General features: G+C 43.2%; 1 protein-coding gene across 7 annotated transcripts in view; it reads right to left on the bottom strand.

Annotated features, from left to right (window-relative positions):
- The window catches only part of LOC122556119 (TRAF2 and NCK-interacting protein kinase-like), a 254,751-nt gene that overhangs the window by 47,849 nt on the left and 190,532 nt on the right, over positions 1-16,370 (bottom strand). For 2 of the 7 annotated variants that reach the window (XM_043702582.1, XM_043702583.1), the window contains exons 14-18: positions 15,331-15,417; positions 13,065-13,256; positions 10,672-11,064; positions 2,421-2,585; positions 1,073-1,333 (exon numbers count right to left, since the gene is read on the bottom strand). In XM_043702582.1, coding sequence (XP_043558517.1) covers positions 1,073-1,333; positions 2,421-2,585; positions 10,672-11,064; positions 13,065-13,256; positions 15,331-15,417 — 1,098 coding nt within the window. The remainder of the gene's footprint in view (positions 1-1,072; positions 1,334-2,420; positions 2,586-10,671; positions 11,065-13,064; positions 13,257-15,330; positions 15,418-16,370) is intronic. The other 5 variants (XM_043702585.1, XM_043702584.1, XM_043702587.1 and 2 more) reach the window with 3 other exon arrangements.

A 16,370-nucleotide genomic window follows, 5' to 3' on the forward strand; every position in this document is an offset into this window, starting at 1 on the left:
TTTGCTTATCAGCTTTCAAATGATGTGGAGAGAGAACTGACGGGCTGAATGACCGTCTACTATACTGCAAACTAATGACTCTGACTAGAGAAGCAGAGACTCTTCTCCTTGGAAACATATACGGGGACACTTGCAAGCAGTCAAAATTATGTCCAGTTTGGATTGAGTACATAGGAAGAAACCATTACCAGTAGTAGGAGGATTGCGAACCAAAGGGAAACGGACTGAAGGACAATTGAAGGAAAGAAACAAAGGCAAGAGGAAACAATTTGTTTCTTTTAAGCAGCAAGCTATGTTGATCTGGAAAACTATTAAGAAGAATGGGAAATCCCCAGAGTCCTTTCCGCGAGACAGCACAGGATTGACGGATTGTCTGGCTTTCTTCTGAGCTGCACAATTCTATAGAAACAGTATTAACAGTCCCAAAAGAAAAACTGAATAACCTCCCACATTCTATTAGTCTCAAAAGCAAAATAACAGCAGAAGACTGGAATACCTGAAGATTCAGACTGACAATGTGGCTCCAGATATCTCATCCCTTTCATTTGCTGAGATGCTGACCTAACGTTCCACCACTGGATGGTGCTAGACCAGGATGCCACCAGCCTGGTTGGATTTGAGTACCTTACTAATACTAATGTATGGTACACCCTAAACCTATAGTATACCAACCCTCCAAGACTGTCCTAGGTCTCCAGAAATCAAAGATTAGCCCGGTCACAAGCAAAAATCAAAAACTAAAAAAAAGAGAGGCTTATTTAAATTGCTGCTAACACTTTCTCTTATTTGTTCAAAAAATGTTGGGAGATGGAGGGGGATGAGGACAGGCTGTTGGACAGTCAAAAACCATCAATTTGCGAACGAAGCATGTATTTATGTTTTAAATTGGTAACGATAAGGTTGGTGTCTGGAATAGTAGGCTTACTGAGACATCAGTGACAGGGGCTAGGTGTGACTGGGGGCCATGGGCTGACAGCTCCTGGAATAATGTCAGGACTTGACCACCCTACATTGGCCTCAGTACAGCCTTACAGAGAGAGAGATGAGGTATGATGCACGACGAGTTGATTACCTTGGGTGGGGTGTCCTCCTCTTGCCTGTGCCAAACGTTGCCCCCACACTTTTCTTCTCTTGACCCAATGCGGGGAGGGAGGGGCGGGGTTTCTGATGTGGGGTCGGAGTTCTGCCGTGGCATTTCGGCACGATGTGACACTAGCCCCTCTTGTGAATGGAAAGCGCTGGACATACTCTTAGTTGGCTGCTCGTGAAGGGACTGGGAACCCGTCATGGAAGTGCTGTGCGGTTTCAAAGGAACCAGGTGAGCTACTTGGACCTGCGCAGAAGGAAATTAGAGTTACCTCCCAGATCTGCAAATCCATGACATCATCTTGTGGCGGATTGAGGCCAAACATAAGGTGTTTGTCACACACACACAGAGTGACTATCACAAGGAAGGGAATTTCTGTGCATGAAAATAATGGAGCCTTATCCTCTGGAATCATTGGAAAAGCAGCTAGACACAATGATGATGGGGTGAGGGTAGGTGGGTGATGGGGGGGTTATTGAAGAAAGGAGACCAGGCGGCTTTCCTACTTTCCTTGAGGTCACTAATGGCCCTGTCTCCTGAACTTTGACCTTGTGTTTCACTCCTTCCTAACTCTTATCTTCCAAATGTTTCTCCATTCCTGTTATCTTATTCAGACTTCCCAGGATCAAGCTCCAGTAGATGGGATGCAAGGGCATAAGACTCCAGCAAGATTTGAGACCAACTTGGGCTGGCCTAGAGTTCTGTCGTTCTGAAACTGACTTGGCACAAGCAGAGGAACAGGGATAGCAGCACAAGAGAAAGTGTAAGTGTATGAGAATTTCCCAAACCCAGAGATTCTCACCATTAGGCATAATTATCCAGGAGCCTCCCACAAACTGTGAAATTACAAAGGGATTCATTTGTCTGAACATGAGGAACTGTTTCTATTTATGGGGCAGGGGTAAATAGAATGCACAGTGGGAAGATATCAAAATTCCCTGGCCACAATGGTCATTAATAAATCCAATTGGAAATTCACGAGAAAAGTTCTTTACCCAGACATTAGTGAGAAGCACACCATACCTTGGTGAGGTACAGACAAAAACAGCACGAATGTATCTGAGGAGAGGCTGAATAAATACATGAAGGAGAAAGGAAGAGAAGGGTATGTTGACAAGGGGAGATGAGGTATGACAGGAAGAGGCTGGTAAGGAGTATGGATGCCAGCAGATGACCATGTAGGGCTGAATGGCTTCTTCCGCTGTTGTAAAATTCTACGCAAGGTTGTGAAGCAGGCATAGCATCTTCAGGAAGCATTAGCAATCCAGAGTATTTCAAGCAGTCCTCCATGCACGCAACAGGTGAGGATTGTAGGAACTATTGACTTTGCTACCTGAGGCTCTACAGGTCTATGCATTGGTGGGGTTCGTGCAGCCTGCACTGCACTGCTGCTAAATGATTCAGAGCGAGGCGGCATGCTTGGATCAGACATCCTGTTTCCCATCTTATGTGGCATTGCCGGCGAGCTCTGGCGGTTTAACTTGGAGCGTTCCTCCACCTAGAACCAAGGAAGGGTGAGGAGAGGGTGGATGGTGAGAGGAAAGAAAAGCAGTGTTAGCAACATCAAAGTAACACCTTCTAAAACGTGTGTTGCAAATCTCTCTCAACATTCACCATAACATAGAGCAGAATATAACATATCCATATGGTGCCATGGCAAACAGACCATTCAGAGGTCTGTGAATTTATTCCCATATTTCTTGGATTGAACACTTTCTCTGCAATTGACCTAAGACAACACATTCCGAATTCATCAGAAGGAGATAGACTGAAACAGAAAGTGAATTTTGGAAGATAAAATCAAATCAGTAAATAAAATGCTGAGAATTGACAAACACTGTACTTACAGATTCAAAATGAAAGCTTTCCCATATTCTTAAATCTCAAGGGGTCTCACCAGCTGAGATTTCAAGGATCTGAGACAGTTGGAATAGTGCTTTGTTAAAAGTCTAGGTCTCAGATTGGGTCAAAATTTTAAAGATTTGAAATATTCTGCTTCTGGTTATAAAGAATTGTATTGCATGTATCAGGGCCACACAGTTAGGGTCCTTTTGCATTCAAAGCAGATGAATAACAGAAACCAAAATATAGCACACCCAAAGCACACCACAGTTGATTAATTTCTGGTACAGGCTTATCTGAAGCTGATAGTAATTAGTCAGACTGCACTGCCTCTTGCAATATTTTTGGTATATTTGCAGTCATGTGATATAATTACACATTGAATAGAAATAAAATGAAGATTTCAAAGGAACTTAGAGACTTTCAGTGGCAGTACTAGTTACTAAATCCTAATCACTTCAGGCAAGCATTCCCAGACATTGGAAATCCAATTATGGAGAGATCAGGAAGTCCATCAGATCCACAACCCTCAGCAGCCCAAGAGAAAATAGGAGTAGCCAAGATAGGTTTAAAGGTCAGAGCTGCATCAGGCGACAAAACGTATTGTCTTCAATGTTCCAAATCGATAAAAATCCAAGGGAAATCTTTTTCAAAACATGAAGTTCTTACTTCTAAGAAGTGCAGGTTGGTTTCTGAATGAGGCCTTTCAGGCTAAGCTTGGAAGTCCAACAAATTGAGAATCAATCCCTGACCCCTCTCACTGAGAGTTCGAGGTATTTAGCCATTTGTCTTGGGTGGATGCGAGATTCAAGTTGAAATGTTTGGCAGACAGTCTTTGATTTACAGCTTAGCCTCTCCAGCACACCAGAGACCTCTCTATTCTTAGGATCTTCCACAAGTCACAGCTGAAGAAAGCCACATTTCATCTTCACACTTGGAAAGGAAGATCAGGAATTTTCCCTTACCACAATAGAGCTGGTCACCTAAACATGCCCTATTGTCACCTTAAATCCCAGCAACATTAAGATTTTACCTGGTCTTAAGCCATTCAATTATCTTTAATCTTTTCCAATTTATTCATTTACAGGATGTGGGCAGCAATGGTAAAAGCAGCATGTATTATTTTCTCCTAATTGCCCAAGAGAAAATAGTGGTGAGCTTTTTTCTTGAACCGAGGTTCTTGGTGAGGAGTAGATACACCCTCTATGCCATTAGGGAAGCAGTTCTGGGATTTGACCCAGTGACACTGAAGGATTGGCGATATATTTCCAAGCTAACATGTCCAGTGGCTTGGAGGGGAACTTGCAGGCAGTGGTGTTCCCATATACCTGCGACCCTCCAACTTCTAGATGGCAGAAATCATGTGTTTGGAAGTTCTTGATGGAAAAGTCTTTGCAAGTGGCTGCAGTGCATCCTGTGGATGAGAGCCACTGCTTCCACTGTGCACTGATGGAGGAGAGAATGAATGCTTAAAGTGGTGAATGGGTACTGATCATTTGAGATACTTTGTCTTGGATGTTGTTGAGTTTCTTGAGTATTTTTAGAGCTGCACCCATCAAGGCATATGAAGATTATTCCATCATACTCCTGAACTGTGCCTGGTGGATGGTGGACAGGGACTGGGGAATCAGCTGATGAGTCATTCTTAAGCAGAATACTCAGCCTCAAACTTGTTCACTCGAATGACAGTATTTATGTAGCTGGTGAAATTACGTTCAATATTATTTACCAGTATGTTAACAGTGGAGAAACTGATAATCCCATTTAATGTTAAGGAAAGGGTTGTGAGACTCTCTCTTTTATTAGGTAAGGTCATTGTCTCACACTTTGTGCACATGAACGATAGAAGCCATTTATCAGCCCAAGCCTGAACGTTGTTCAGGTTTTGCTGCATTGAAGCCACTGTTGCTTCAACATCTGGGGGAAATCTGAACGGTACTGAATGCTGTACAATTGTCAGTGAATATCCCTACTTCTCCCCTAATGTCATTCCTGAAGAAGCTACACATGGTTGGGATAGAATACCACTCATAAGAACCTATGCAGTGAATCTCTGAGGCAAAGATGTTTGGTCTCCAACAACCCACCTCCCTTTGGGTTAGATTTGACTTCAACCAGTGGAGAGATTTCTTCCTGATTCCAATCGACTCTAGTTTTGCTAGGAGTCCTTGATGCTGCACATTGTCAAATGCTGTCTTAACGCTGAAGGCAGTCATTCTCATGTCACCTCTGAAATTTTAGCAGATGCTTGAACAAAGAGGTCAGGAACCTAACGGCCCTGATGAAACCCAAACAGGGCTGGGTTTTTGCTAAATAAATGCCTCATGTCATTGACACCTTCCATCACTTTGCTGATAATCAAGGGTAATGAATTATGGGATGGCAATTTCTCAGATTGGATTTGTCCTGCATTTTATGAACAGGACACACCCGAACAATTTTCTACGTTGCTGGGTAGATGCCAGTGCTGTCACTGTAATGGAATAACTTGGCTAGGAGCACAGCTAATCCTGGAGCACTAATCTTCAGTACTACTGCAGGCCTGTAGCCCATAGCCTTTTCAGTGTCCAGTGCCTTTAACTACCTCTTGGGACCATGTGGAGTTTAGACTGGCATCTCTGATTTGGGGAATGCAGGAGGTGACAGAGATTGGTCATTCACTCAGCCGTTTTCAATAATTCCAGGATTAGTGTTTAATATGAAAAATCTAGCAAGGGGAAGTCAGTACAAAGTGGGTGAGTTTAAGTTCCCATAGTTTCTGCTCTTGCAGGAGCTGACATGACTTTTTATAGGTCTGGAAGTATTCAGGATAAGGAAGCAACAGAATAAAGCTGCCATTCAGTTCAGGCCAATCGCGTTTTCAGTTTCTTATTGACATTGCACACTGTCAAATGTTTTGAAAGAACAATTTCGGAAAATGTCTCAAGTCGATTTGTAATGGTCACTACATTCTTACATGTTCCTTTAGTAAATGGGAAAGCTCACTGGGAATACCATAATCTCCAATAAATCCAGGGTTCCAAGGATCTTGAACCCTTTGTTTAAACATTAATTTTTGCCATGTTGTCATTTGCTCAGTGCTTGCTGCCCTTCAGAAGGTGCTGGTGGGAGTTAACCAAGTACACTCTGTGTGGTGAAGGTACAACCACAGTGCTGACATATGGCAAGTATGAGGATTTTGACACAGTGACCATAAAGGAATGGGTGATAAAAGTCCCACTCAGGATGGTATGTGATTTGAGAGAGGATTTCAGCAGTAAAATTGTTTCCACACCCCATGTTGCTATTGTCCCAAAGCAGAGTGAAGCTGGATGTTTGGAAGGTGCTTCTAAAGAAACAAGACCCCTCCTCCCTCTTCAGTTTCATGTTCTTTTGTAGCCTACTGGTTTTGACTCTGGCATGATTCTAATCATTATTTCACAATTTACCTCCCTCACTGCTCAAACTGAACATCAAGTGCATGGAAGTACATACATTAAAAACAAAAAGGGCAGCCACTGACCTATTTAAAATATATTGCAAAAGACCAATGATAACTAGTTTATCGTGTGACCATTTTTCTAACTATTCATTCTTAAACCTAAGTCTGGCCAAGCCCTCCCCATCTCCCTCAAACCGTCTCCCTGAAAATCTCCCAAAGATCCCTGCACTCCCCCAGTTTTGACTTCTTGCCCTTTCCTGCTATTAGCTGCTCCATCATTGATGGCCATCCTTTCAGTTAACTGTGCCTTTCCTAAGCTTCTTCACCTCCCTCTCCTCCTTTAACTTGCTTTCTTCTCGGTGAGGTTAAACCACTTCTTTGGCTAAACATCAGATTAATTTTATCTGCGAAATGCCTTGAGACATTTTACTAGATTGTAGCTTCAATAAAAAAATGAAAATTTGCTGCTGATGCCAATTGGTTCACAATGGATGAAGCTTTGAGAATCACTTCCAGATCCTAATGCAATTAGGCATTCAGCTACTTCCTGCGAGCCCCATGAACCTCGTACCTCAAGTATAGCTCATCATTCTCAACTTAGCCTTGACAATGATGAGGGGAACTGGCATTAGTACAACAATAAACTGCGCAATGTACAAAAATGCTGTCAGAAATATGTCTACATTGAAAAGTCTGAAGATTAGTAGACCAGGACAAGAACTGCAGCAACTTGGGGAAGGCATTTATCACTCATATTAATTGAAAGCATATGAAAGAGGAAGGGATTGAGAGGGTAATGAAGTAGCCACTCAAATTGTCACTGGATTAGTGGAGTGAATGTAGATCCACTAACTGTATATAAGAATAGCCCATTGAGCCCTCTTCACCAGCCAAATAGATCATTGATGATCTTTTACCTCAATGCTATTTTCCTATACCTATATCCCTTGATGTCATTAGTGTCCAGAAATCTATTGACTTCTGTCTTGAAACTGCTGAATGATTGACCTTCTTCAGCCCTGTGGGACAGAGAATTCCAAAGATTCACCACACTCTGAGTGAAGAAATACTCCACACTCTTAAAATGGCCAAGACTACACCTCCAGGTAGATGCAACAGATCTCTCTCGCTTCTATTCAAACCAGAGCAGAGAAGTTCTCACTGGCATCCGGGGGCAATATTTATCCCAAAAACATCAGTGAAACAAGAACCTGGTTATTTTCCTCATTTGTGCAAGTTTGGTTTACCTAGATGATCTGTTGCATTTCCCCACTCCACAGCAATGCCTATCTCCAAGAAATGTCTTATTAGCTGTCAAGTGCTTTGGGACGTGAAAGCTACTATAAAAATGCAAGCTTGGCCTTTATCGTCCTCTTAAGTAGAAAAAGTAGTAAATAACGATGCAGTCTATTCAGCAGGTAATGTATAATTAGTTGGCACTGGGCCTTACAACCATGTCTCTGGTTCAATTCCTGCTGTGGCTTGAGTTAGCTAAGTCTGCCAGGACCAGTATTGTTTTTAATAAAACTGATCTCAGAGCCTTGGTCTTTAGAAGGGGTAAGGAGAGGAGAATGCACAATTGTAATATCTAGTGACTTTGGCTGGAAAGATCAGCTAAGGGCCTTAGTTGATTACAAAGAGTGATGTAGTAAGAGTAACAACACATAATCTGTACTAGGTTGTGAGGACAATTGTTGTCCTTTAAACAGCTCCTGTTATTACTAGACAAGAAAGCCAAAAGGTGGGAAATCCGATTAGATTCTTAAAGGTATAATGCCAGATTGCAAATTTTGTTTGCTCAGTTCCATTGTCTACTAATTTTCAGATGCCATATTTCTGTTGAATACATCCACATGATATTTTGAAGCAATCGATAGGCGTTGTCTTGGACATCTACAATTTCTTGTTATTAAACATTTCCAGCAATGCTATCCCAACGTGTTGACTACAGAGCAGATGGATCAGTGCACAGGGGCTTCTTCTATGATCTTAAGAAATGTTTCATCTCTTGAGAAATCTAGAGGAGATTTGTGTTTGACAGAGTTAATACAGCAAGTTCGGCAGGTTATTGATGTTCATTGATTAATAAATTGACCAAGTAGATATAAAGGGGGAAGCAGGTGGAATTAGTATGTGGAAAGAGTTGTAAGATTGAGTAGTCGGGTACTTGTGGAGCAGCAGTAGTATCCCTTATTCTGGACTAGGAGGCCTGGGCACAAGTCCCACCTGCTCCAGAGAAGTTTACCATCTCTGAGTATGTTGGTTGGATAATATCTAAGATTGAACAGTGACAGCGTGCATATTTCTGAGCCAGAAAGCCTGGGTTCAAGTCTCATGTGCTCTAAAGATATGTAATAACATCCCTGAGCAGGTCATTTTGAAAAAAAAATTGAGTGGTTAATAAACTCTATCAACAAAGAAAGGGGTCTTGGATCAACAAAGAAAGGGGTCTTGATATCTCACTGAATGACTTAGATTGAGATTGACAAAAGTCTTGCCAAAAGACGTCTAACGCAAATTTCAAGAGCACATATCCCCCAGTTAAACAAATACGATGGTCAGAATGTAAAGTAAGAGTCACCGTACTACTAGAGGGCCATAGGCTGCTCTCTCATTAGAGTGAGGTGACTGGAGATGAATTTAACATGAGGGTCAGCATACCTCAGGCAGGGTTTGAGAAGGTGGACCTTCATGGTGACCCTAGGCAGTATGGGAATTAAACCTATGCCGACTGAATCCCTTTACAATTCAAACCAGCCAGCCAGCCAACTGAGATGAGACAGACTCCACTCCAAACTAAGCTCCCCAAGCAAGTGAACTGGTGCTCAGAAGAGTGTAGGCCTGGAAAAGAGTGAAACAAGAACAAAAATTGCTGGGGAAACTCAGCAGGTCTGACGGCACTATTGGAGAGAAAGCAGCATTAACATTTTGGATCTAATGACTTCTTCAGAACCCCAGTTTTTCAGTTCTGAAGAAGTGTAACTAGACCTGAAAAGTTAACTATGATTTCTCTCCACCGATGCTGCCAGACCTGCTGAGCTTTTCCAGCAGTTTTGTTTTGTTTTGGATTTCCAGTACCTGTAGTCTCTGGACTGTTACAGGAACTGTGATGAAACCACTCAGGACACCCTTATGGAGATTAGTGCATTGACAATAAGGCACATTAATTTGGTGAACCAGACAGTGAACATTCACATGGACTGACAGACTGCAGACCCCTCCTTTGTCCAGCAATGTGAGACCTCTGGGGGCAGCATGGTGGAACTTTCAATTCACTGGCATCAGAAGCTGAACGGCACCATTTAGGAAATCCAGTAACCTGCATTTGCCTGAGACTACTCTCAGGGCAAGACAAAGAGAGAGGGAACCCTGGGTCGGTTTCTGGAGTTTGAGGGGAGGAACACCAATTTTCATGTGTTGGGCTGTCTGCTGATTGGAGGCTAACGTTATTTTCCCTCCATTTTTGATAATTGTCTGGCTCAATTTCCAATCTCAAAATTGGAGTGTGGCACAATCTGATTGTGAGGTCTTCAGTTTCCGGAGACAGCATTGAGCTGTCTGATTGTCCCTGTGTCTGGGGAGTACTATGCGGGGAAATGGGCGGCAATTTCTCTGAGGAGGACGGTGTAGGAGAACCCATGAGTGTGCTGTACTGGGCGTAGTAGCTGTGGGAATGGGCACAGCCTGGCAAGTGGTCGAGAGAGACAGAAAGAAGGCCTGAGGATGTATTGTGGTCCAGGGGTCGGAGGAGTGAGGGAAACTCAAAAGGGGTGTTGCGAATGGTGTGAAATTCGGCAGAGCCAGCGCGTGGGCGGTTAGACAGAGCAAAAGGGATGATGGAAGAGGGGTGGGGATCAGCAAGATTTGGGGCACTGGCCATCTTTTTCAAAAAGAGCACACAGGTGGGCTGAGGGACCATCAAATTATGTGAGGGCAATCTTTTGAGATCTGACAAGAAAGAGGCTGGGGAAGAACAAGACAGAAAGTCCTCAGGGGAATCTGGAGACAAGCTACAAGGAGATATCGAGGAGAGAGAACCATGGTGAGGAATTGGTGCAGGCGTGCTCTCTGTTTCATTGGATGTTCCTTCTTCAGAGATCTGTCTATCATAATCAGGGTTCACCCTTATCTCAGGAGTAATTGGAACTTTCTCTACCACCCCACCAGGTTTCATGGTGAATCTGTAATCTAGGGGCCTTGCAGTTTTATCTACTGGCTTCCTTTTCTTTTTCTTAATTACTCCACCATAACCAATTGTAAAGATGTATTCATCTGAACGCCCTCGTGGTTTTGCAGAGGTGGCCTTTACATGTTTCTTCACCATGACATTGCGTTCAAACTCAAAGGTTGCCTCCAGTGACGGTTGTTGCTGGGTCTGTGACCGTAACCGTGGTCGTGCCGGCCTGGCCTGGTCTGGGGTGGCTTTGTAGGCACGTGATTTCTTCTTGGTCTTTGCTTGGGCCTGGTGAGGGGACGTTCCTGCTGGACCTGCTTGATCCGAGTCCAGTACGGTCAGGGCTTGGCGTGAGCCTTTTCCATTGACGAGAGGAGAGGCGAGAAAACTGGGAATCACAAGGTGTTGTCCAGAACTGGGATGCGGGGCCAAATGGTGAGCGGGCTGCTGATTGGTGATGTCACTGAACGATGGCCACTTAGTGGCAGGCACTCCTTTGGGTGGGCGTCGAGGAGAATTACTGAGCGATCGCTTCTGTACCTGGGATTTGGATGACAGAATTATTTGTTCAAAAACAAAAAGCTCAAACCTACCTGGGATAGAAACCAGAGTGATATTAGAATGAGCATCCACATGTTTCAACGTTGGCCAGACAGAGCTGACCTCAGTAAAAAAGAGGGCTTATATAGTGTATAAGAAATATGTCTCTCCCAGCATTGGAGCAACAGGAGGCAATTCAATCCTCAATCCTGATTCCATGATCTATTTGGATCATGACTGATCTGTACCTCATTTATCAGCCTTGACTTCATAATCCGCTCTACCCTTTCCCAACAAAAAACAATCTCAGTCTTGAAATGTCCACATTCTGTAGCCACCATACTGATTGGTTCAAATACTGGTAGCCTGTGGGAGTGGGCCTGCAGCAGCCAGAAACTTGCCCACATTACAGTCCAAATCAATCAGAGCAAGTATACAGAGGCTGTATGTTGGACTCACATGGTTAAAAAACAGTTGAGGATGGTGGGTCATTCAGTCCCTCCAACATGTTCTACAATTCCATCAGATCATAGCTGCTCTGTACCTCAACTCCAAGTGATCATCCAGCCATTTCTGACTGAAATTCCCCACCCTTAGCAAAGACCCTCCATCCTTCCTGAATAGGCAAAGTGTACATTCAGATTAGTGGATTCACCCTTTGAAGAAATATCGTTCTCCTTCCCCAAATTCCAGGAAAGATGTCAAACACTCCAGGACAACTGGAGGTTGCATAAATTGAAGATTAAATGCAAGAGTAAATGGGCATTAAAAATATGTAACATATTGGGGACAAAAAGCCTCTTTGAACTCTGAATATTTGAAATCAGGAAAATGCCCACTTAACTCTCACAGTCAAAATTATCCATAAGGATAAGAAAGTATCTTTTTTGCTTTCTGATTCGTGTGGACAGGTAGATGATTGACATGTGAAGCAACTAATGCTGGGAGGGTGGGGACTGTTGGTGGTCATGTGATCTTCAGGGTTATATTGAATTAGTTTTATATTGAATCCACAGGGGACAAGAATTCTGATAACTCTCTACAACATTCAGGCAATTGTAATAAAGTGCAAGGACATATTGACCTTCTCAATCAAAACACTTTGAGGACATTTTCTTTTCTTTCTCATTGCTACCTTTTCCTCATGGCGCCCGTGGGCTATTTAACAATGAGGATATCCCTGTCAATCCAGCAAAGGGTATGGGACGAAGATTAGAAGCAGAATCTCTGGTTAAATTTAATGCCCCAAATCCAAGGTGTTTAGCACAGTTTGAGTTCCCAAACACTGTGCCTACTGGTATCACCTGGAGCAGCCCAGACTGAATGACTGAGGGACCCACTGAATAAACTGCAGGAGGTTTCAATTCTTGAGTTGCAGGTGTGGAGTGGACACAGATTCCACCTCAGCCTAATAAGTAGGTCTACCACAGGCCTAGGAGGTCCTTTGTTGGTTGTGTGTACACATGTCTGCAAAAGCACAATGATGGGGAGATAAAAGAGAGAGAGAGAGGAGTTGGGGAAGAGAGGGGGAAGGAGCAATAGAGAAAGAGAGAGAAAGCGAGAGAAAAAGCAAGAAAGAGAGGGAGAAAGAGAGAGAAAACAAAAGAAAGAGCAAGAGAGAGAAAGCAAGAGCGAGAAAAAGCGAGGGAGAGCAAGAGAGATATTGAAAGTGAGCAATCATTGGGGCAAAACATTCAGAGAAGGCAGTCAATGTTGACTAACTTCCCCAAAAGGATAGTCAAACATTGTCACACTGTGTAACACAGTCTAGTTGCTCCTGGTCTAATGCAGCATGTGATGTTGGATTGTATCTTTTATATTCAGCAACCATTACAGGGTCAAGTCTCTCCACAAGACTCTCTCAGCTAAGGAAATGAAAGGAACCAATTGGCTCACAGTTTAACAACCTAATCAACACCAATTCCCATTCTCTTCAATGGTAGCACAGACACAAAGTGACAGTGCAAATCAATCCAGGAGATAACAATTAGACTACCTACCTCCTTGGCCCAGGCTGGCTTCTCCGTTGGGTTCATACTGTCCTTGTAGTGATAAAGTGCCTTCTTCTCACCAGATCTTGGCTCCAGCTGTTGCTGCTGCTGGAGAGACACCAAATAAGCCCGTTCCTGCTGCAATTGTCGTTGTAGTCGTTCCGCCTGACGCTGTTCTTCCAGCTGCTTTCGCTTGTACTCCTTTCAGTCGGAGACCAAACAGAAGAGAGTGTATAAAACCTTCACCGTGTTTGGTAGTGACAACTGGTGGAAGGACTAATCCCACAATAATCAAGGTTAAGAATCATTCCACTCAGTGTGAGAATTTCATCTAATCTATTCGGAACTACATTCAAGCCCAGATCACATTTGCATTTGTCATTCCAACAAATACAGGTACAAACACATTTAGGGCCATATGAAATGAATTCTATTTTTTCCTATTCCTTTTGCAAACTGGCATTTAAATAGTCAGTTGAAATTTCTCAGGATGTTCATTAACTTGAACTAATGCAAGACAATGGCATGAAATCTCATTAAACTCAATAAAAGTTGCAATAATCCACATGCCTCTCAATTGGAGTTTGAAAGTATTATGGAGAACAAAATTAAGCCCTGGAGGGAATAATAGGATAAGGGTCTAGGATCATGAATGCGTACCCTGATCATCCAGTTCCAAATGTTAGTTCGGTTTGTCCTATATGCTGGGAGTGCTTTCTTGGCTTGTACTCAGGACGCAAGCACTTGGTTGCAAGACGACCTGGAATTTGGGGTACAACTCTGCTCTCCGCTAGTCAAGACTTCTGCAGAGGAAGCAGCTACCATAAAGCAAATTGGCTCAAGCTGCCTCAGTTAATTAGGGTGGTTTAGAGGATGCCTTTGATGAACTGACAGGGAACAAGCTTAAGGAAGAGTTCCAGAGTTGAGATTCAAGACAGGCATGGTTCTACAGTTAATTAAAGTTTGGGGAGAAGGACATGACATAAGCCTATAGGATGCAACTTGGTATATCAGTTGGAGCTGGCTGGAGGGAGAGGAGACGGCTTGATTAAATATATATTCCTGCTTCTGATATGGCCATCCCCAATTGCCCTCAAAATGGTGGTGGTGAGTTGGTTCCTTTAACTGCTGTTGTATGATTTTGGGTTCTGAATGCACTGGGAGAGTCGAGGTAATGGGAAGTCGGTGCAAGATGATAAGCACCAGGGCTAGGATGCAGGGTCAGGGTGTGTACTGATGGAGTTAATGTCTGGTGAGGTTTGGGCGGCCAAACGAGGCAATGTCAATGTGGCTCAGGGTTTTAGTGAGGAGAGGTTGAGGTGAAGGGTGGAAATCAGGGTGGAAAAGGACAATCCTGATTACAAAATCCAAAAGGAATTAAGACTTAATATTTATTAATCCCTTACTCGGAGTAGAGTTTCAGAGAGTGCAAGCTGTTATGTTTGACCAGAATAGTCTCTCAGATCAGTGGCAAACTGTACAGTTCACTAAATGCATTGAAACTGTCCATATCTATTATAATGGGTTGATGAGTTTCTCACTCCTGTATATTGTTTCTCAGCTGTTACAGGTTAATAATTACATGCTCAAATTATAATGTTCTGGCAGAATGGAAGACAAAAGGAAATCCAAAGAATTCTCCATTGTCTAAACAGTCCACATGAAACTCTCCTTGGACAAGTATAGCACAGGGTTAGATTCAGAGCAAAACTCCCTCTACTCTTTTAAACTGAAAGCAAAGCAACCTCAATGGTGTCCACATCAAACATTCCCAGGATAGGAACAGCATAAAGCTCCCTCAAAACTGCCCCCATAAAACACTTCCAAGTTAAGTCCAACATGGATTCAGACACAGAGTAAAGCTTCCTTTATGCTTTCAAAATGAAAGTAAAGCTCCCTCGATATTGCCCTCATCAAACATTCACAGGACTGGAATGGAATGGAATTAGGAATGGAGGGAGGGAGGGAGGGAAAAAAAGAAGAGGAAGAGACAGCAGTCCTATTAAAATAGCCAGATATTTAGAAACAATGCAACACAGTTACTTGGAATGATCTAGTAGAATTAAATTCAACATTTCATTCCTGCTCTTTTATAACTCATCAAAGAAGCTAGTTGAGTTTATGATGGATCACTATAGGTTTGTAAACTTTTTCTCAGGCAAATATACAATGCACAATGAGGGAACAACATGAACAAGGGAGGAAATTGGAGGTGGAATTGTGAATAAGGGGCTAGGCAAGCTTTGGTTCCAGGTAAATAATATTGGTGCATTACCAGTAGGAGAGCCTGCTCCTGCAGAAGTTGTTGTTGCAAGATCTCTAACTGCCTCTGTTCTTCCTCTAACTGCCGCCTTATGTACTCCTGCAGACGTTGAGGAGAGAGATTTGGAGAGACAGAGAGGAAAGGAGAGAGAGAGAGAAAAAAAGAGAAAACAGGAATGATTTCTGAAAAGGAGGAGAAGGAGACAGGAATGCCTGAGATTCAAGAAGCTTGAACCAAACTGAACTGAGACATACAGTAGTTCTGTTTCTGGACTTACAGTCCAGAGGCCTGACCTAATAATCTATAGTCATGAGTTCAAATCTCACCATTGCACCTGGGAAATTAAATGTAATCAATTAAATAAATAGGGAATCCCAAGTTAGCATCAGCAATGATAACCAAGCAAGTTGTTGGATCATGGTTGTGTAAAATTATGTTGAAGGAAATCTGACATCCTTACCAGGTCTGGCCTAAATGTAACTCCAGATTCACAGCAATGAGGTTAACTCTGAAATGGCCTCACAAGCCACTCAGCTGTGTCCACGAAGATAGCTCACCATTTACTTTTCCGAAATAAATGTTGGATCTCACCAGCCAAAAATAAAAGGGTTGCCCACCACAGTTGCAGATTTAGATTTGCAAATTCTGCGGGTCTTCTGGCCAGTGGGATCTGCTGGAAGTCTGGGCTACAAGGTTTGCCTAACTTTTCTTGAGGGGGGCACAGATTGTTCCTGCAGCTAAGAATGTGGGTTGGTTGTGTATTGCTAGTGGTAGCCTGTGTTGTTCCACTGCTGGCCTGTAGGAGACGCCCTTGGACCAGTGAGCTCAACCAGTTCCATGTTCCATCCCACACTTGAGGAGAAAGTGAGGTCTGCAGATGCTGGAGATCAGAGATGGAAATGTGTTGCTGGAAAAGCGCAGCAGGTCAGGCAGCATCTAGGGAACAGGAGAATCGACGTTTCGGGCATTAGCCCTTCTTCAGGAATGAGGAAAGTTGGTCCAGCAGGCTAAGATAAAAGATAGGGAGGAGGGACTTGGGGGAGGGGCGTCGG

Source organism: Chiloscyllium plagiosum, chromosome 13, assembly GCF_004010195.1.
Source record: "Chiloscyllium plagiosum isolate BGI_BamShark_2017 chromosome 13, ASM401019v2, whole genome shotgun sequence".
Classification (NCBI taxonomy): domain Eukaryota; kingdom Metazoa; phylum Chordata; class Chondrichthyes; order Orectolobiformes; family Hemiscylliidae; genus Chiloscyllium; species Chiloscyllium plagiosum.